The sequence below is a fragment of the Oncorhynchus tshawytscha genome, linkage group LG04 (genome assembly GCF_018296145.1).
Source record: "Oncorhynchus tshawytscha isolate Ot180627B linkage group LG04, Otsh_v2.0, whole genome shotgun sequence".
NCBI lineage: Eukaryota > Metazoa > Chordata > Actinopteri > Salmoniformes > Salmonidae > Oncorhynchus > Oncorhynchus tshawytscha.
Window position 1 is genome coordinate 30532491 of NC_056432.1, and position 19477 is coordinate 30551967.

The 19477-nt window shown below is 44.7% G+C and overlaps 1 protein-coding gene across 2 annotated transcripts in view; it reads left to right on the forward strand.

Annotated features, from left to right (window-relative positions):
• LOC112245918 (phosphatidylinositol 4,5-bisphosphate 5-phosphatase A) overlaps positions 1-17759 on the forward strand; it is a 38143-nt gene extending 20384 nt beyond the window's left edge. For both annotated transcript variants that reach the window (XM_024414112.2, XM_024414111.2), the window contains exons 2-13: positions 1456-2017; positions 4578-4685; positions 5015-5123; positions 10225-10341; positions 11508-11683; positions 11978-12089; positions 12238-12347; positions 12470-12677; positions 12908-13045; positions 13196-13279; positions 14854-14958; positions 15212-17759. In XM_024414112.2, the coding sequence (XP_024269880.1) occupies positions 1470-2017; positions 4578-4685; positions 5015-5123; positions 10225-10341; positions 11508-11683; positions 11978-12089; positions 12238-12347; positions 12470-12677; positions 12908-13045; positions 13196-13279; positions 14854-14958; positions 15212-15541 (2145 nt within the window). In that variant the 5' untranslated portion in view covers positions 1456-1469 and the 3' untranslated portion in view covers positions 15542-17759. The remainder of the gene's footprint in view (positions 1-1455; positions 2018-4577; positions 4686-5014; positions 5124-10224; positions 10342-11507; positions 11684-11977; positions 12090-12237; positions 12348-12469; positions 12678-12907; positions 13046-13195; positions 13280-14853; positions 14959-15211) is intronic.
• The last annotated feature ends 1718 nt before the right edge of the window (positions 17760-19477 follow it).

Sequence of the window (19477 nt, forward strand, 5' to 3'; positions counted from 1 at the left end):
GCATCGCCCCACGGACCTCCTGGCCACGGCCGGTTACGACAGAGCCTGGGCGCGAACCCAGAATCTCTGGTGGCACAGCTGACGCTGCAGTACAGCGCCCTTAACCACTGCGCCACCTGGGAGGCCGGGCTGAATACTTATTGACTCAAGACATTTCAGCTTTTCATTTTTTATTAATTAGTAAAAATGTCTAAAAAGCTATTTCCAAATTATGGGGTATTGTGTGTAAATCTGTGACACAAAATCTAAATGAATCTAAATTAACATAATAACCCTTTTTGGTTCCAGGTAGAACCCCTTTTCTGTTCTATGAAGAACCCTTTCCACAGAGGGTTATACATGGAACCCAAAATTGTTCTACCTGGAACTAAAAAGGCTTGTACCTGGAACCAAAAAGGGTCCTTCTCTTCTAAGATTGTTCTGTTACACTGCACTGGCATTTGCTTTGTAATATAGGTACAGTATAGTGTCAGTACTTTCAGATATACCTTATAGAGGGTGAGGTGATGTTGTGTTGGCTGGATGCCCAGCAGTCTTGGCATTCAAGAGGAGCCCTCCTTATATCTCCTGGTCCAGTCTGAGAGATGGCGTCTCTCTTCATCACGTCTCTGTCTCCCAACCACAGTGGTTGAGTTATGTGCATGGCCAGTGTCCCAGACTTGTCATGAGTCACCTCTCTCAGGCCCAGGGGCACTCACAGGCCAGAGGCTGGCTCATACTCCACGTGCCCCCCTCTCAGTTGTTATTACCATGCTATCAGGTTGTGTTTGCTGCAGACCCTACAGCGGTTTCTGTGACTTGTGTCTATCAGGTGTTCTGAGCTTATATGAACTGTCTCTGTGGTTACCGGGGGAATGACAGACGAGGTGGCTCAGGTACAAAGAGAGCTGCTGAGATAAGCCTGGCTTGTTCTCCTCATTCTATTTCTGAGTTGGTCCAAGACCTGTGTGAGGTGTGAAGTGTAGGAGGGTATTAATAAGAGTGTGAAGTGGGTGACCCCTCCTTTGCGCTCTTTCTCTCTTTTCTCTCCTGTTTCTACCTCCTCTGCTCATCACCTGCTGCGTCTCTCCCTCTCCTCCCCACCCACTTCCTCTTATTCCCCTTTATGCTCCGCTCTCATTAAACACCTTCACCCTTCTCTCTCTCACTGTCTCTCTTCCCTCTCTCTCTCTTAATTACCTGTTTCAGATGCTCTCAGTCGCCCACGAGAGGACAGACAGCCAAACACTCAGGGCTGGCATTATGCTGCCAGAGCAGCCTAGGAATGGGGGGAATGTGAACTGTTCAATCACATGAACAGCTGAGTCAGTGTGAGCACATGATAACCCTCCCCACCCTCACCAGACATTTGGAACTTTTGTCTCCGATTGCTTCTTTAACTTCTAGTCTGTCTATACTGCGTGGCACACTGATGGAATATGGTGAACATGGCTTTCCCCTGCTATTGTTTTTCAGTGAGCTTCTGGGAGATGGATCTAGACAACCAGAACCAAAGCCAGCCCCACCCTGAGAACCCATCTGGACTATCAGAGGTTTTAACCCCCACTCCAGCAGCACCTCCAGGCACAGAAACGCCAACCTCTGAACCCTGCGCCAATGCTCCTGCTCCTCAACCGTCAGTCCCAGCCCGGCCTCGACGGCCTCAGAGGACCCCCAGAGTAGAGGGCTCTGTAGACGTCTGTGAGCCCACACCTGACCCCACAGAGGCTAACCAGGACAGATCCACTCCTGATGCTCCAGCTGGGGCCAGCCGTCATAAGCCCCTGCGGCCTGGAGCAGCCAAGCCCCCTGGGGGGCCTGGAGAGCCAGTGGGGTACACTGAAACCACTCTGAAGGCTGGCCCTAAAGTCCCAGGCCACCCCCCTGGGGCCCGGAACCCCATCTCAATGAGGGCAGCCTCAGTGCCCCAGCCACCGCCCTCCAGGCCTATACCTCCCCACCTCAACCCTCATGCCCAGAGGGCCTTCTCCGTGTCGGGCACCGCGGACACACAGGCCCAGGTGGTAGAAGACTTCAGGTGAGCTCCAGGTGTTTCTCAATATGCATTCTACCGTGCTCCACACTCTCATGCTCCAAGTGCATTGTCCAAGGACGTTCTCTTGAGTACCTTCCTTCTAGCCAGGACAATGGAAATAGAGACGAAAAAAGATATACACAAAGCAAACGTTTTACTTCATAACTATCAGTTAGCTATATGTGAATCATAATAAAGAAGCTAACCAGATAGTGTAAAAGGCAAAAATGACCTAAAACCAATGTTATCCAAGGTAGATGTTAATTATTTGTGGGTAGCTAGCTAACAATTATTTGTGGCTATCTGGCTAGCTAACAGGAGTAACTATTGACTTCCTATGGGCTTGCGACCTACACACACTACAATGGGTATTGTAGGCATGTAACCATGACAAAATTAACACAGCATGTAATTATTAATGTATCAAGATAAAATAGTGTAGTCGGGTAACATACAGTGCATTCGGAAAGTATTCAGACCCCTTCCCCTTTTCCACATTTTGTTACATTACAGCCTTATTCTAAAATGGATTAAACTAATTTATTTGCTCATCAATCTCCACACAATACCCCATCAGGACAAAGCGAGAACAGGTATTTAGAAATGTTTCGGAATAAAAATATAAATAAAACAGAAATACCTTATTTACATAAGTATTCAGACCCTTTGCTATGATACTTGAAATTGAGCTCAGGTGCATTTTGTTTCCATTGATCATCCTTGAGATGTTTCTACAACTTGTTTGGAGTCCACCTGTGGTAAATTCAATTGATTGGACATGATTTGAAAAGGCACACAACTGTCTTTATAAGGTCCCACAGTTGACAGTGCATGTCAGAGGTCGAAGTTTGGAACCACCAAGACTCTTCCTAGAGCTGGCTGCCCGGCCAAACTGAGAAATCGGGGGAGAAGGGCCTTAGTCGGGGAGGTGACCAAGAACACGATGGTCACTCTGACAGAGCTCCAGATTTCTTCTGTGGAGATGGGAGAATCTTCCAGAAGGAAAACCATCTCTGCAGCACTCCAGCAATCAGGCCTTTATGGTAGAGTGGTCAGACGGAAGCCACTCCTCAGTACAAGGCACATGAAAGCCCGCTTGGAGTTTGCCAAAAGGCACCTAAAGGACTCTCAGACTATGAGAAACAAGATTCTCTGGTCTGATGAAACCTAGATTGAAGTCTTTGGCCTGAATGCCAAGCATCACATCTGGAGGAAACCTGGCACCATCCCAACTGTGAAGCATGATGGTGGCAGCCTCCTGCTGTGGGGACGTTTTTCAGCTGCAGAGACTGGGAGACTAGTCAGGATCGAGGAAAAGATGAATGGAGCAAAGTACAGAGAGATCATTGATGAAAACTTGCTCCAGAGCGCTCAGAACCTCAGACTGAGGTAAAGGTTCACCTTCCAACAGGACAATGACCCTAAGTACACAGCCAAGACAACGCAGAAGTGGCTCTGGGACAAGTCTCTGAATGTCCGTGAGTGGCCCAGCCAGTGCCCAGACTTGAACCCAATTAAACATCTCTGGAGAGACCTGAAAATATTTATGCAGCAATGCTCCCCATCCAACCCGACAAAGCTTGAGAGGATCTGCAGAGAAGAATGGGAGAAACTCCTCAAATACAGCTATGCCAAGCTTGTAGCGTTATACCCAAGAAGACTCGAGGCTGTAATCGCTGCCAAAGGTGCTTCAACAAAGTACTGAGTAAAGGGTCTGAATGCTTATGTAAATGTCATATTTAATTTTAGTTTTTTTTTTAAACAATTCTAAAAACATTTTTTTGCTTCATTATGGGGTATTGTGTGTAGATTGATGAGGGGGAAAAAAACTATTTAGTTTTATTTTAGAATAAGGCTGTGATGTAACAAAATGTGGAAAAAGTCAAGGGGTTGAATAATTTCCGAATGCACTGTGTGAGATGTGGATAGGCAATCGGAGTTTCTCTCGCTTTAGCTAAGATAATGATCTGTTGTTTCAAGAAAATATGCATACTTTTAACGTGGTTGCATCATATTTGTTTGCATACTTTCCATTGAAGCTTGCACCGATGCATACTTCAAAATATGTACAGACGGTATACTTATTCGAGAAGTGCCCTCCGTGGTCCGTTTCGCATACTTTGATTTGGACTCATTCTCCGGCCCTACCATGCTCCAATTTGTGTGCTGGGAGCACAGTAGTGTGCATGTTGAGAAACACCCGTCTTCGCCACTGAAACTATGAAATCGAGCAGTCCCACTCTGTGTTGCTTTTGTGTTATTTGCTACTCACAGCACAGACCCAGTGTCCCGAGGCTTTGTCAGAGCTCTCTGCTAACCTCTCTCATTTATGATGCTAATTAAGCTAATGGAGAGAGTGGATAATCAGAAAATTAATAGAATTATATCAGAAAGACTTTGTATGTGTACTGTATGTTAAATGCATAAGGATGTGCCCACCCAAGTCATGAAATATGAATGAAATGTTCTGCAGTTCATTAAGAATCTGTTGCCTAATTATTTGGTTACGGGTTGAACCAAGCTTCTATTGATTGTGAGTTTCTGTGTTCCTGTTCTATGATAGAGTGCACATAATAACATGGAATGTGGGCGGTGCCATGCCGCCAGATGACATCACTGCTCTGCTGGGATTGCATGTTGGGGATGGAAACACAGACATGTATATCATTGGGTGAGCTTTTCCCAGGTGGCAGTCAGCCAACCATCTCCCCATCGCCAACTATTCCAGAAGACCTCTCTTGTCCCTTATATCCTTCGATATACAGTCCCCCTAGGTTATGAGTTGTTGGGTTAACTGTCAAACGACATTGATCCATCTATCTAGCTCCCTTTAGTTGTGTTTCTGTTTCCCCCTACATATTTATTCTTGTTGCAGTCCTTTCCCCCTCTCTCTCTGTCTCTCTCTCCGTCTCTCTCTCTCTCTCTCCCTCCTGACCTATCTTTATCGCTCTCCCTATGGCCTCCGTATAATGACTGTGTGTGTAACTGCTGCTCTCTCAGGCTACAGGAAGTCAACTCCATGATCAACAAAAGGCTGAAAGACGTTCTCTTCACAGACCAATGGAGTGATGCCTGCATGGAGAGACTCAGCCCCTTCGGATACATACTGGTCAGTAAAGGGTTGACACAGAGACACTTATGCACAAGTACGCTAACACATACACCACATGGTTGTGGTAAACACACAAAAGATAATTAACTACAGAGCAAACAAATGGAGCTCATGTTATATACATTTGTGGAAACTGTTTTGCAATGTAAATGGAGTGTGAGCCAGTTCTGGCACTCTCTGTGCTCATATCCCTCCCAATGCATGCGAGATAATATGCTAGGGCATAGTGGAGCGTGGGGGCTGACTACAATCAAGCGTGCAGTGTTGGTTTATCTGTTATCTTCCTCTGTCTGCCAGGCTCTCATACAACTCTCTCTCACTCTCTCTCTCTTTCTCGATCTCTCTCTCTCTCTCTCTCACTCTCTCTCTCTCTCACTCACAGCTCTGTGGCTTATCTTGAGCCCCTCACCCAATGGCATGTTGCAGCACTCTTGGTTAGGGAACATTTCTCATCCGTTTCAAATGTGCTTATTTATGCTCCATCCATTCAAATGTGTGTGTGTGTATTTAAGAGACAGAGAGAGAGACAAAGTAATAGAGAGGAGGGGTCCTGGCCACAGCTGGTGCAGTGTGGTTGGTTGTTGTTTGTTGACCTGTCAGTGTCTAACACATTGTTTGGGCCTGTTGGAGCTGTAGGGAGAGCGGATGAACCTGCTGCAGAGAAACAGCAGAGAGCTAGACAAGAGAACGTCTCCCAGGGTGCTGGTTTATTTCTGGACTTTAATGCTCCCTCCATGTTGATGGCTCTGTGACAGTGAGACTGATGCTGTCCCCTGGCCATCTCATACCCTGCTTGACTCCAAAATGCTCATGAGAACATTTTATGTGTATTTGTGTTCACATGCATGCATGGGCAGGCTGATTTGGTAGAATTGAATGTCTGAGGGGTTGTTAGTGTCTGTAGTCTACCTCAGAACTTGAATCATGACAGTACTACGGTAATAGTCTGTCTAGTCATGGCATGTTGCACAGACAGGAGGTTTCCAAAAATGGCCTGTAACCCAACACCCCCTCTTTCCTCACAGTCAGTAATATCCTACCGCCCTCTCCTCTTTCCTCTCTCCTCTGCTCTCACAGCCCACTGTCAGACCTGGCAGTCAATTAGACCAATCAGAAGAGAGCTTGCCAAACCATCCACCCTAGAGACACATCAGTCAATCAAGTATTTTTCTCTGTCCAGCACCATCTGTTAAAGCTTATTCAATCAGTTTTAAAACACTATCTCAACACTAGGAATCACTTACAGGGCAACATATCAAATCAAATTGTATTTGTCACATTAGCTGAATACAAAAGGTGTAGTACAGTGAAATGCTTACTTACAAGCCCTTAACCTTTTTCAGAAAAATAAGAGTTAAGAAAAATATTGACTAAATAAACTAATGTCCAAAATATAAGAGCAACAATAAAATAACAATAACAAGGCTATATACAGGGGGTACCAGTACCGATTCAATGTGCGGGGGCACACGTTAGTCGAGGTAATTGAGGTAATATGTACATGTAGAAAGGGGTAAAGTGACTATGCATAGATAATAGATAATAAACAGCGAGTAGCAGCAGCGTACAAAAGTGGGGGGTATCAATGCAAATAGTCCAGGTAGCCATTTGATTAGCTGTTCTGCAGTCTTATGGCTTGGTGGTAGAAGCTGTTAAGAAGCCTTTTGTACCTAGACTTGGCGCTCCAGTACTGCTTGCCATGCGGTAGCAGAGAGAACAGTCTATGACTAGGGTGGCTGGAGTCTTTGGCAATTTTGAAGGCCTTCTCTGACACCGCCTGGTATAGAGGTCGTGAATGGCTGGTAGCTTGGCCCCAGTGATGTACTGGGCTGTACACACTACCCTATCTAGCGCCTTGCGGTCGGAGGCCGAGCAGTTGCCATACCAGGCGGTGATGCAACCAATCAGGATGCTCTCGATGGTGCAGCTGTAGAACTTTGGATAATCTGAAGACCTATGCCAAATCTTTTCAGTTTCCTGAGGGGGAATAAGTGTTGTTGTGCCCTCTTCACAATGGTCTTCGTGTGTTTGGACCATGTTAGTTTGTTGGTGATGTGGACACCAAGAAACTTGAAACTTTCAACCTGCTCCACTGCAGCCCCGTCGATGAGAATGGGGGTGTGCTCGGCCCTTCTTTTCCTGTAGTTCACGATCATCTCCTTTGTCTTGATCACATTGAGGGAGAGGTTGTTGTCCTGGCACCACACTTCCATATCTCTGACCTCCTTCCTATAGGCTGTCTCGTTGTTGGTGATCAGGCTTACCACCGCTGTGTCGTCAGAAATCTTAATGATGGTGCTGGAGTAATGCTTGGCCACGCAGTCATGGGTGAACAGGGAGTACAGGTGGGGACTAAGCACGCACCCCTGAGGGGTCCCCGTGTTGAGGATCAGCGTATCAGAGGTGTTGTTGCCTACCCTTACCACCTGGGGGCGGCCCTTCAGGAAGTCCAGGATCCAGTTGCAGAAGGAGGTGTTTAGTCCCAGGGTTCTTAGCTTAGTCATGAGCTTTGAGGGCATTATGGAGTTTTTGTCCTCTATTGTAGCTTGGTCCCATATCTATTTGTGCTCTTGCCAACTCCATTGCTATCATTTTGTTAGGCATGACAATTCCATAATGAGTTGGGAAGAGAGCAGAAACAGACTATTACCTAGGCTACCTCTATTGATATTTTGGTGGACGTATCAAACAATCAAACATTTTGTTTTTCCGAGACAAATCACAGGCAAAAATGTAATATAGAAGGAGAGATTATTTTCCACCAAGGCACTCAGCTCCTCCTTGTAGGCTGTATCGTCGATGTTGGTAATCAGGCCCACCACCGTTGTGTCGTCAGCAAACTTGATGATTGAGTTGGAGACACGCATGGCCACGTAGTCATGGGTGAACAGGGAGTACAGGAGGCGGCTGAGCATGCACCCCTGTGGGGCCCCCTTGTTGAGGATCAGCGTGGCGGAGGTGTTGTTGCCTACCTTCACATGGGGTAGGGCCCATCAGGAAGTCCAGGACCCAGCTGCACAAGGAGGGGTTCAGACCCAGGGCCCTGAGCTTAGTGATGAGCTTGGAGGGCACTATGTTGTTGAAGGCTGAGCTGTATTCGAAAGGCATTTTTACATAGGTATTCCTCTCGTCCAGGTGGGATAGGAAGGTGTGCACTGAGATGGCGATTGCATTGTCCATGGATCTGTTAATAGATAGTGAATAAATCACTTTATTACCTAGAGTCTAGACCAATTAAATACAAATGCAGGCTGGGAGGCTCAATGTGATCATTGGTAGTACATACCTACTGTGTACTGCTGTAACATGTATTCCACAGTGCAGTATTGTAAAATCAGGCACCATGTTTTTCCCTCACATGGGTTTACTGTTTAGACAGAGAGGTTAGACCGCTGGCTATGGCCTCCTTTATGTTCACTGCTTCATGCAAAACAGAGGAAGAGATGGGCCACTGGATCCTGCAGGGCACAATGCAAATGTGAGGAGAGAGAGAGGAGGAAAGAGAGAGACATCATTGGTACACAGAGACGGAAAGGCATACAGTTAGCAGGCTTCAGACAGACAGCACAGAGAGGTTGCTTATATACACTCAGCGGCCAGTTTATTAGGTACAGCCATCTAATTCACAGGTCGGACTCTAGAACAGCCTGAATTTTTCGGGCATGGATTCTACAAGGTGTAGCGTTCAAACGTTGCTCAATTGGTATCAAGGGACCTAACGTGTACTAGGAAAACATTCCCCACGCCATTACACCACCGCCACCAGCCTGTACCGTTGACACCAGGCAGGATGGAGTCATGGACTGATGCTGCTTACGTCAAATTCTGACTCTGACATCAGCAACAGGAACCGGGATTCGTCGGACTAGGCAATGTTTTTCCACTCCTCAATTTTCCAGTGTTGGTGATCACGTGCCCACTGGAGCCGCTTCTTCTTGTTTTTAGCTGATAGGAATGAAACCCAGCTGCAACAGCCCATCCATGATAATAGCCCATCCATGATAATAGCCCATCCATGATAATAGCCCATCCATGATAATAGTCCATCCATGACAATAGACCATCCATGACAATAGCCCACCCATGACAATTACTCATCCATGATAATAGCCCATCCATGATAATAGCCCATCCATGATAATAGTCCATCCATGACAATAGACCATCCATGACAATAGCCCACCCATGACAATTACTCATCCATGACAATAGCCCACCCATGACAATTACTCATCCATCACAATAACCCATCCATGATAATAGCCCATCCATGATAATAGCCCATCCATGACAATAACCCATCCATGACAATAGCCCATCCATGACAATAGCCCATCCATGACAATAGCCCATCCATGATAATAGGCCATCCATGACAATAGACCATCCATGACAATAGCCCATCCATGACAATAGCCCATCCATGATAATAGTCCATCCATGATAATAGCCCATCCATGATAATAGTCCATCCATGACAATAGACCATCCATGACAATAGCCCACCCATGACAATTACTCATCCATGACAATAGCCCATCCATGATAATAGCCCATCCATGACAATAGCCCACCCATGACAATTACTCATCCATCACAATAACCCATCCATGATAATAGACCATCCATGATAATAGCCCATCCATGATAATAGCCCATCCATGATAATAGCCATCCATGACAATAGCCCACCCATGACAATAGCTCATCCATGACAAGGAACAACGAGTTCCTTGTCATGTGACGTTGAGCATGCGACCATGCTCAACGTCACTTAGGTCACTCGTTTTGCCCATTTTAACGTTCAATCGAACAGTAACTTCCTGGATGCCTGCTGCTTTATATAGCAAGCCCCGGCCACGTGACTCACTGTCTATAGGAGCGAACCATTTTCGTGAACGGGGTTGTGTACCTAATAAACTGGCAACTGAGTGTAGAATTAGCCATATGAAACAGAGGTGTTCCTTTGCTTACAGATTACAGTAATAATTATCCCCTGAATGGTAGCAGGACACAAATGACCACCACCACCATCACTAATATTTTCTCTCTCCCTCTCTGCCCCTCCTCTCTCCCTCTCTGTTGGTCCCTCTCTCAGGTGACGTCTCAGCGGATGCAGGGGGTGTTGTTGCTGGTGTTTGCTAAGTACTACCACCTCCCCTTCATCCGAGGGGTGCAGACAGAGACCACCCGCACTGGCTTAGGGGGCTACTGGGTGAGACAACTGCCCGTTGAGACCTCATCCAACTGACCAACTGACGGAGAACCATAACCAACAGAACGGACCCATCCTACTGACCAAGTGACATAGAAGCACACCTAAATGACAGAACTGACTCAACTGATAGAGAACCACAGTCAAACAGCCACACCAATGAAGACTCAACACTCTAGGCCAGATAGAGTAAAATGGCCTGCCAGCATTACTGAACTGAAGCTCACATTCAGAACTGACCCACCCTTAAAACCTCCACACAGCCAGTTAGTGTAAGGACAGCCAGGCAGTGCTAATGATGAAAAATGACCTGCCTTGAGGTTGCTTCTGTTGGCCTCTTTGTTTCCCTTACTGTTCATCAATTTGTAGGAAGGGTTTAGCAGGAAGGGTTTTGGGGGGCAGGCGGTACCCAGAGCTTGTATGGATATCTGTGCTCCCTCCATACCTCTGATGTCCACAAGGTGGTGCTTTAGTATTTCCAAAGATAATGTTTTTATGGTTCAAAGCCTTAAACACTCCCCAGATAATTTATTTAGATATATAAACATGAGAAAACATGCTTTATTGAATCTACTCTTTAAGAAGTTAAAATAATCTGTGTACCCTTTAAGGCTAATGAAATCCCATGCAGTTGATCAAAGTGTGCAGGCAGGGGGGGGATCTGTCTGCCTGTCTTACTGAGAGATACATAGAGTTCCATGTAGTAATGCACTGTGAAGTCTCTATTGTCTTCCCTGTATGAACTCAGATAAGCATCAGCACATTCTGCAGGTCTCCCTCTGCTGTGTCATCTCTTGTATTTTAGTAGGTCAGAGCTGTAGAGGGACAGCAGCAGGAGGAACCACACAGCTCCATCCTGCCTTCATTCACACAGATCGCTGCACGTGAAATATTGATCATGCCATTCACTAGTCATAAATGTATCCGCAAACTTCCTGCCCTCAGATATGTTTACGCACCGGGGGTCATATTTCATAGGCTAGGCTACTATTCATACTATTTATTCTCTCGGTTTGCAAATTGAATGTTTTATCCCATCATACTAATCCTGCCATTCTTCTGCTCCTGTCCCCAATCTTCAACCTTATTCTGTTTCTCTCCTTTTCTCTCACTCTACCCCTTCCTTTATTCTCTCTCTCCCTCTCCTTTCTCCATTCTTGTTGTAGGGTAATAAAGGGGGTGTGAGTGCGCGCATGTCTGTGTTCGGTCACACCATCTGTTTCCTGAACTGCCACCTGCCGGCCCACATGGAGAACTCTGAGCAGCGCATGGAGGACTTTGAGAGCATCCTGCAGCAGCAGCAGTTTGAAGGCCAGGCTGCCACAGGGGTGCTCGACCACGAGTTAGTCACTCTACATATGGACGCGCACACCCACCCACTTAAGTTTCCATCCAGGCACTTGCACAATTAAACAAACACATAAGAAAGCATGCTCAGAGCGGTCCACCTCCCTTTTATCCAGAAAAGATAGAGGCTATAGTTACGGTTACACTAAAATAAGTACCTCATTTTGCCATTGATATACCTAAAAAATATATTTTGTGTGATCTAGAGGACATACCTTATCATTAAAAAGGCGTCTTTGCAGTTCCGCTCTGTCCTCAATCCATTCCATACTGTTCTCCTCCTCTACAGTGTGGTGTTCTGGTTTGGAGATCTGAATTTCCGCATTGATGAACTGGAGATTCCGGCAGTGAAAACAGCCATTGATAACAATAAACTCACCATGCTGTGGGAGAAAGACCAGGTGAGATGCCTGTTCAAGATAAAGGCCCATGACACGGTCTTTAACGGAGCTTGTAATGCATAGACGATGCCACTAGAGGGCATACAGAGACCAAAATAACAGAGACACTTCATTTTAACATTATTAATTGTTATCCCCAATTCTACAGCTGAACATGGCCAAAGACAGCGAGACGGTGCTGGTGGGCTTTCTGGAGGGACCTCTCAAATTCCCCCCTACTTACAAGTTTGACGTGGGGACAGATACATATGATACAAGGTTTGTGATAACATGGGGGGGTCCACCTTGCAGCTCTTTGACTTAAAAATGTAATGAGATGAGTGTTCTGATCATCACAGTTCTTACCCTCCCTGCTCTCTCTATCTTTCTCTCTCTCTCAGTGGGAAGAAGCGTAAGCCTGCGTGGACAGACAGGATCCTGTGGCGTCTGAGGGCCACAGCTCCCTTTGGGCAGGCCCCTAATGCTGGGAAGAGAGGCTCTGTGTCAGGACTGAGCAGCGGGACCAAGGTCACCCAGCACTTCTACCGCAGTCACATGGAGTACATGGTCAGCGACCACAAGCCTGTCTCTTCCATCTTCACCCTCCAGGTGAGACACAGCCCCTCTCCCTCTCTTTCCCCCACACGTCCTACTTGTCACCTGAGCTGTGACATGCACATAACTTTGCCCGAAACCTGTAATAAACTGGGATAACCATGGTAGTGACAGATACAGATACAGACTGTATGTTGATGCTGTGTTATCGCAGAGAGATGTTGAAGTTGTGTTCTATTGATTGTATACCATGATGATATTGATGTTCAGAATGCTGTGTGTAGTTCCCCTATAAGGTGGACATGCCACTGGTGACAATCATGGTGGAGGATGAGTGGAACAGCATTGCAGACGCCATGTGCACATTCAAAGCTGCACCTAATTTCGCACGCAGCTCCTGGGACTGGATTGGGCTGTACAAGGTACTCACTCTTCCTCTTAACCTTCTAGTGCTGATTTCAATGTTTAACGAAGTTTGAAGTATCCCAGATAATGTTTATTGATAAAGTAATAATTAGCTAAGGCATTAAGTTTTTTAAAATCCGGAATTGGTGTTGCCTTTGCCTCCCCAGGTGGGATTCAAACACCATAAGGACTATGTAGGCTATGTGTGGGCCAAGCAGGAGGAGGCAGATTACCATAGAGTAGAACACGAGGTAAGGGCGACTTTTAATATATAATATGTGTATAATATATATACAGTTGAAGTCTGAAGTTTACATACACTTAGGTTGGAGTCATTAAAACTTGTTTTTCAACCACTCCACAAATTTCTTGTTAACAAACTATAGTTTTGGCAAGTCGGTTTGTGCATGAAACAAGTAATTATCCAACAGTTGTTTACAGACAGATTATTTCACTTAGAATTCACTGTATCACAATTCCAGTAGTTCAGAAGTTTACATACACTAAGTTGACTGTGCCGTTAAACAGCTTAGAAAAGTCTGGTTCATCCTTGGGAGCAATTTCCAATCGCCTGAAGGTACCACCTTCATATGTACAAAGAATAGTACGCAAGTACAAACACCATGGGACCATGCAGCAGTCATACTGCTCAGGAAGGAGACGTGTTCTGTTTCCTAGAGATGGACGTACTTTGGTGCGAAAAGTGAAAATCAATTCCAGAACAACAACAAAGGACCTTGTGAAGATGCTGGAGGAAACCGATACAAAAGTATCTATATCCACAGTTAAACAAGTCTTATATCAACATAACCTGAAAGGCAGCTCAGCAAGGAAGAAGCCACTGCTCCAAAACAGCCATAAAAAAGCCAGACTACGGTTTGCAACTGCACATGGGGACAAAGATCGTACTTTTTGGAGAAATGTCCTCTGGTCTGATGAAACAAAAATAGAACTGTTTGTCCATAATGACCATCGTTATGTTTGGAGAAAAAAGGGGGAGACTTGCAAGCCAAAGAACACCATCCCAACCGTGAAGCACGGGGGTGGCAGCATCATGTTGTGGGGGTGCTTTGCTGCAGGAGGGAATGTTGCACTTCACAAAATAGATGGCATCATGAGGAAGTAAAATTATGTGAATATATTGAAGCAACATCTCAAGACATCAGTCAGGAAGTTAAAGCTTGGTCGCAAATGGGTCTTCCAAATGGACAATGACCCCAAGCATACTTCCAAAGTTGTGACAAAATGACTTAAGGACAACAAAATCAAGGTATTGGAGTGGCCATCACAAAGCCCTGACCTCAATCCCATAGAAAATGTGTGGGCAGAACTGAAAAAGCGTGTGCGAGCAAGGAGGCTGACAAAACTGACTCAGTTACACCAGCTCTGTCAGGAGGAATGGGACAAAATTCACCCAACTTATTGTGGGAAGCTTGTGAAAGGCTACCCAAAACGTTTGACCCAAGTTAAATAATTTAAAGGCAATGCTACCAAATACTAATTGAGTGTATGTAAACTTCTGACCCACTGGGAATGTGATGAAAGAAATAAAAGCTGAAATAAATAATTCTCTCTACTATTATTCTGACATTTCACATTCTTAAAATAAAGTGGTGATCCTAACTGACTTATGACAGGGAATTTTTACAAGGATTAAATGTCAGTAATTGTGAAACTGAGTTTAAATGTATTTGGCTAAAGTGTATGTTAACTTTTGACTTCAACTGTATAATATGAAACACATAAATGAACTGGAGAACCTTGTCTAAGTATCTTTGTTTGTTTTGACTCTTCTCTCCCTGTTTTCCTGTCTTTACCTCTGCAGGTGACCTTTACTGAGGAAGAATTGCCCAAGGGCTCAGGAGACTTTATTTTGTGTTACTATAGCAACAACACGAGCACCCTCGTGGGTGTGACAGAGCCTTTTCAGGTACCTACAATGCTCTGGTTTTAGGGTAAATATATCAAATGTTGAGGTATAATGGAAGCACTGGACTATGATGGGATTGGTAATTTAACTCTCCTTTGGTTCTTCCACACCCTTTCCTCCCCCTTGTCCTCCTCTTCTTAATTTGGATCTACACCCTTTTCCTATGCTACTCCCCTATGCTCTAATTTTCTTGATCGTCTCTTCTTTCTCTCTCTTCCTCCTCCACCTCCTTTCCCTCTTCTCTCCTCTGCAGATCCAGCTGCCCACCTCCAGCCCCGCCGGTAGCCCCTCTGACGACAGTTCTGACTTCACCTCTGAGGACGACAGCACAGTGGACGGTATGAAGACCAAGTCCCGCAGTCCCAGCCCCCGGAAAAAGAAGCACAGAACACGGCACAGCCAAAGCCGCAGTCCCAGCCACAGCCGTAGCCGCAGTGGCAGCCCTGCTCTGCCCGAAATGAAGGACCTCAAGCTGCAGCCTGGCTTGGCCCACAACACCACTGATGGCTCTGCCTCTGGCAATGCCCCAGAGGGTACGGATCGGGAGAAGGTCTCAGCTGAGGCTGGAAATACAGGGTTGTGATGGAGCCCTTGTTATCCTGCTCTCCCATTACCAACTATGTGTGATTTCTTTATACATGATGCACTGTACTGTATTGTATGTTTCCTTTATTGAAAATGTACATTTGCGGATGCCATTTGTTTCAGAACTGGGGTTAGGCTTCTGGTACAGGAAGACTACTTTGTCTTGTGTGATTTTTCTCTCACTCTTCCCTCTCAGGCATAGAACATACAGGGAGCTTTTGGCTGATTTCAATAGGTCCTTACATGGCAAATCATTCCCAAATCCCAGGCAGAGGGAAATTGCTACCAAATGCATTTGGGGTCCATATCGGCAGTTGTTTCACAGATATTTTGAAGCAGCATAATATTTCCCCCTCTATATCAGCCCTGGTGGCTTAGTCAGCTGATCAGCATGTGTGTGAGCATGAGGAAATGCTGTCTCCCGATGAGGCAAACAATTAGTTTGACTCCCAAAGGGAACATTCCTTACAAATAGGAATAATCCCTATTTGCTTTAGCAGGTCCTGCCCTCCATTTCAATACAGCATAGTGTCTCCTGCTACATACATTCTCTAAGGGACCAGGTTACCATGGACAAAACCATTTGTCACAGTATGTGCAACCCCTTGTGAGTTGTGAGCGCATCTCTGAGCGGCAGGTCTTTGTAAAACTATCCTGAGGCCTGGCTGCATGGGTCACTTAAATGCCATGGTGAAAAAACAAGGTAAAAAATGTTAATGTTCACCTTCAGGTTACTGATGTTCCCAGTTATCCTCTTTCCTTCCCTCCCCATCTCTATATCTCTCTTCTTATGTCCCCTCTCTCTCTTTTTCTCTTTGGGTGAAGGTGATTAGCAGACACTGTTATGTCACTAGTAGTAATGTGTTGAATTGTTAGCGTGTGACCTCCAATGAGCCATCCTAAACACTTTGTACCTATGGGCTGTTAGCTTAGGACAGTGTGTGCTGTTGTACTGTAACCTCATTGTGTGTGTGTTCATGTAAGTATGCCACTGTATGAGTGTGTCTTATGAAAGTTTGGGTTTGCAGAAGTGAGTGTGTACTTCTGTGTGATTGATAGTGGTGTGTATGTGCTTGCATGGTTTTCTGGACTGTACATTCCGGTACTGTGATTTTGTGCTGTTAAAAGTGCTGTTATTGACTCCTCTTTGTAAGATACTTAGCTGTTGAGAAGTGTTAGGAAAAACATGTGGTGATGACAGTGTAAACGCAACATTATATGGTAGATATAGCTACAGTTTGCTTGCAGAACAACAAGAAATTCTTGTATTTATTTTATTCAATTCAATTATTTTCATCCTATTTAAAATATACAAAATACAATGTAGAGAGTTTGAAGCTCATCCAAGGTAAAGGATCAGTGCTGCGTATGTGCAAGTGAACTTGGCTTTTGTTGTTGTTGTTGTTATGTATTGATTATGTGTATCAATCAATATAACTGAATTGATCCAAAGTACGGTTATAGAAAAGGTGATAAGGAAAGACTAGATCTGAAAATCAAGTTGAATTGTCCTTTGTTGTTTTAGTCTTTGGCAACGTCTCGCTCCCATACTATACGTGCAATGACAAATATGTGAATAGTAACTAAGAAATGTTATTGAAAGCTTCTAATATGTTTTTTTTAAATGAGAGTAGGTGATGTATGTCAATGACAAATATCAAATAGAGAACAGATGACAATCAATGCCCAAAAAGATTATTATACTTAAACATTATGCATTTATTTTCTTATTTTGTGTCAAAAGAGAGCCTGAATTCTGCTGGCCAGTGTGGGTGAAAAAGGGTTTAAAGTTAAAGTTCTATTCAATTTAATAGGCTATATTGTGTATACATATTGGTTTTATATTTATTTTACTTTTCTATTTATTCATGCACACAACAGTTTTATGTGGAGGCAAAAATAAACAACCTCTTTTCACTTGGTTTATCTGTGATTTCAGATCAAAAGTAGGTTTTGTGCATTGTATTGGCTCTGCAAGCTTGTATGTGATTGGGATCTGAGGAGACTGTCTTTTAAAACATCTGGGCAACATTACAGCAACATTGTCAGAGGCATGAATTGGCTAGTTGTTGAATGTTGATGTTGGAGGGTGGTGTGTGGACTCGTCCGCTGGGGTCAGGGCACAGAGGGAACCCCTCTGCTTTCCAGCTCAACACCTCTGTCACACACACACACACGCTGTTCAGAGATCAAATAAAACTCCTCGTCAAGCTGTACAGCTGGTCTGCTCTCTGAGTCTTTCTTGTTTTCAGTCAGCCAGATCAAATAACATTGACCACTCTGATAAGGAATTCATTATATTGCACTACTTTGATGTTGTTTTAGTGTATTGTACGTGCTCTCTTATAAAACATAAAATGCTCTGACACCTCATTGTATTGGGGGTGTTTGGTTGCAGGGGAGAAGACCCCTAGAAATCTTACAAAGGAAGAATACGCTATGAGGCACTTTCAGTGTTGGTTGCTATTAAAAAATAACCAGGTCAGGTCTACGACAGTCATTGTAGAAAGCATTAGTATCCAACATAGTATCCTAAACCTAAAGACCCACAACTCTGCTCGCATTGTAGTCTGTATAAAGTAGGTCGTTAATTATTGCCACCCTTAATACAGATGAGCATAAAAGACTGTATAAAATAAATAATACAAAAACGGAGCTATATTGTATGCTAAAAGAGAAAATCCGACAGACATTTGTTTTAATAAGTCATTTAAAAAATCTAAAAATATATGGGTCAAAATTATTGCCACCCCGGTTTGCAATACTCTAGCACCCTCCCTCCCCCTGCAAGGATAATGACACTGAGCTTTTTTCAAGAATGTTTTATGAGATTGGAGAACACATTGGTAGGGGTCTTAGACCATTCCTCCATATATAATCTTCCAGGTCCTTGATATCCTTACTCTGCTCTTATGGATGGCCCTCTTCAATGGGTTTCAAATTAAATCCAAGTAAAATCACATTTTATTTCTCACATGCCCCGAATACAACAGGTGTAGATTTTTACTGTGAAATGCTTACTTATGAGCCCTTTCACAACAATGCAGAGTTAAGAAGTAAGAAAAATTGCCAAAAGGAAATAGTAACACAATACAATAACGAGATTATATACGAGAAGTACCAGTACAGAGTCAATGTGCAGAGGTACGAGGTAGTTATGGTAATTGATGTAATATGTACATGTAGGTAAGGGTAAAAGTGACTAGGTCATCAGGATAGATAATAAACAATAGCAGCAGCGTATGTGAAGAGTCTGAAAGTGTGTGTGTGGCGTAAAATGCACGTGTGTGTGTTTTATGTGTTTGAGCGTATGTAGGCTATGTGTGTGTGTGTTGGAGTGTCAGTGTAGTATGTGTGAGTTTGTGGGGAGAGTCCAATGAGTCTGCGTAGAGGCGGTGCAAGAGAGTCAGTGCAAATATAAAGGGGGTCACTGCAAATAGTCAGAGTAGTCATTTGATTAACTGTTTAGCAGTCTTACTGCTTAGGGGGTAGAAGCAGTTCAGGAGCCTTTTGGTCCCAGACTTGGCACTCCAGTACGACTTGCCATAAGGTAGCAGAGAGAACAGTCTATGACTTGGATGGCTGAAGTCTTTAACAATTTCTAGGGCCTTCCTCTGACACGCCTGGTAAAGAGGTCCTGGATGGCAGGGAGCTTTGCCCCAGTGATGTACTGGGCCGTATGCACTACCTTCTGTAGTGCCTTGCGGTCGGAGGCCGCGCAGTTGCCATACCAAACGGTGATGCAGCCAGTCAAGATGCTCTCAATGGTGCAGCTGTAGAACATTTGGATGATCTGAGGGCCCATGCCAAATCTTTTTAGCCTCCTGAGGGGGAAGAAGCGTAGTCATTCCCTCTTCATGACTGTGTTGGTGTGTTTGTCCACATGACTTTTGATGTGTCTAGTGATGTGGATACTGCGAGGAACTTGAAGCTC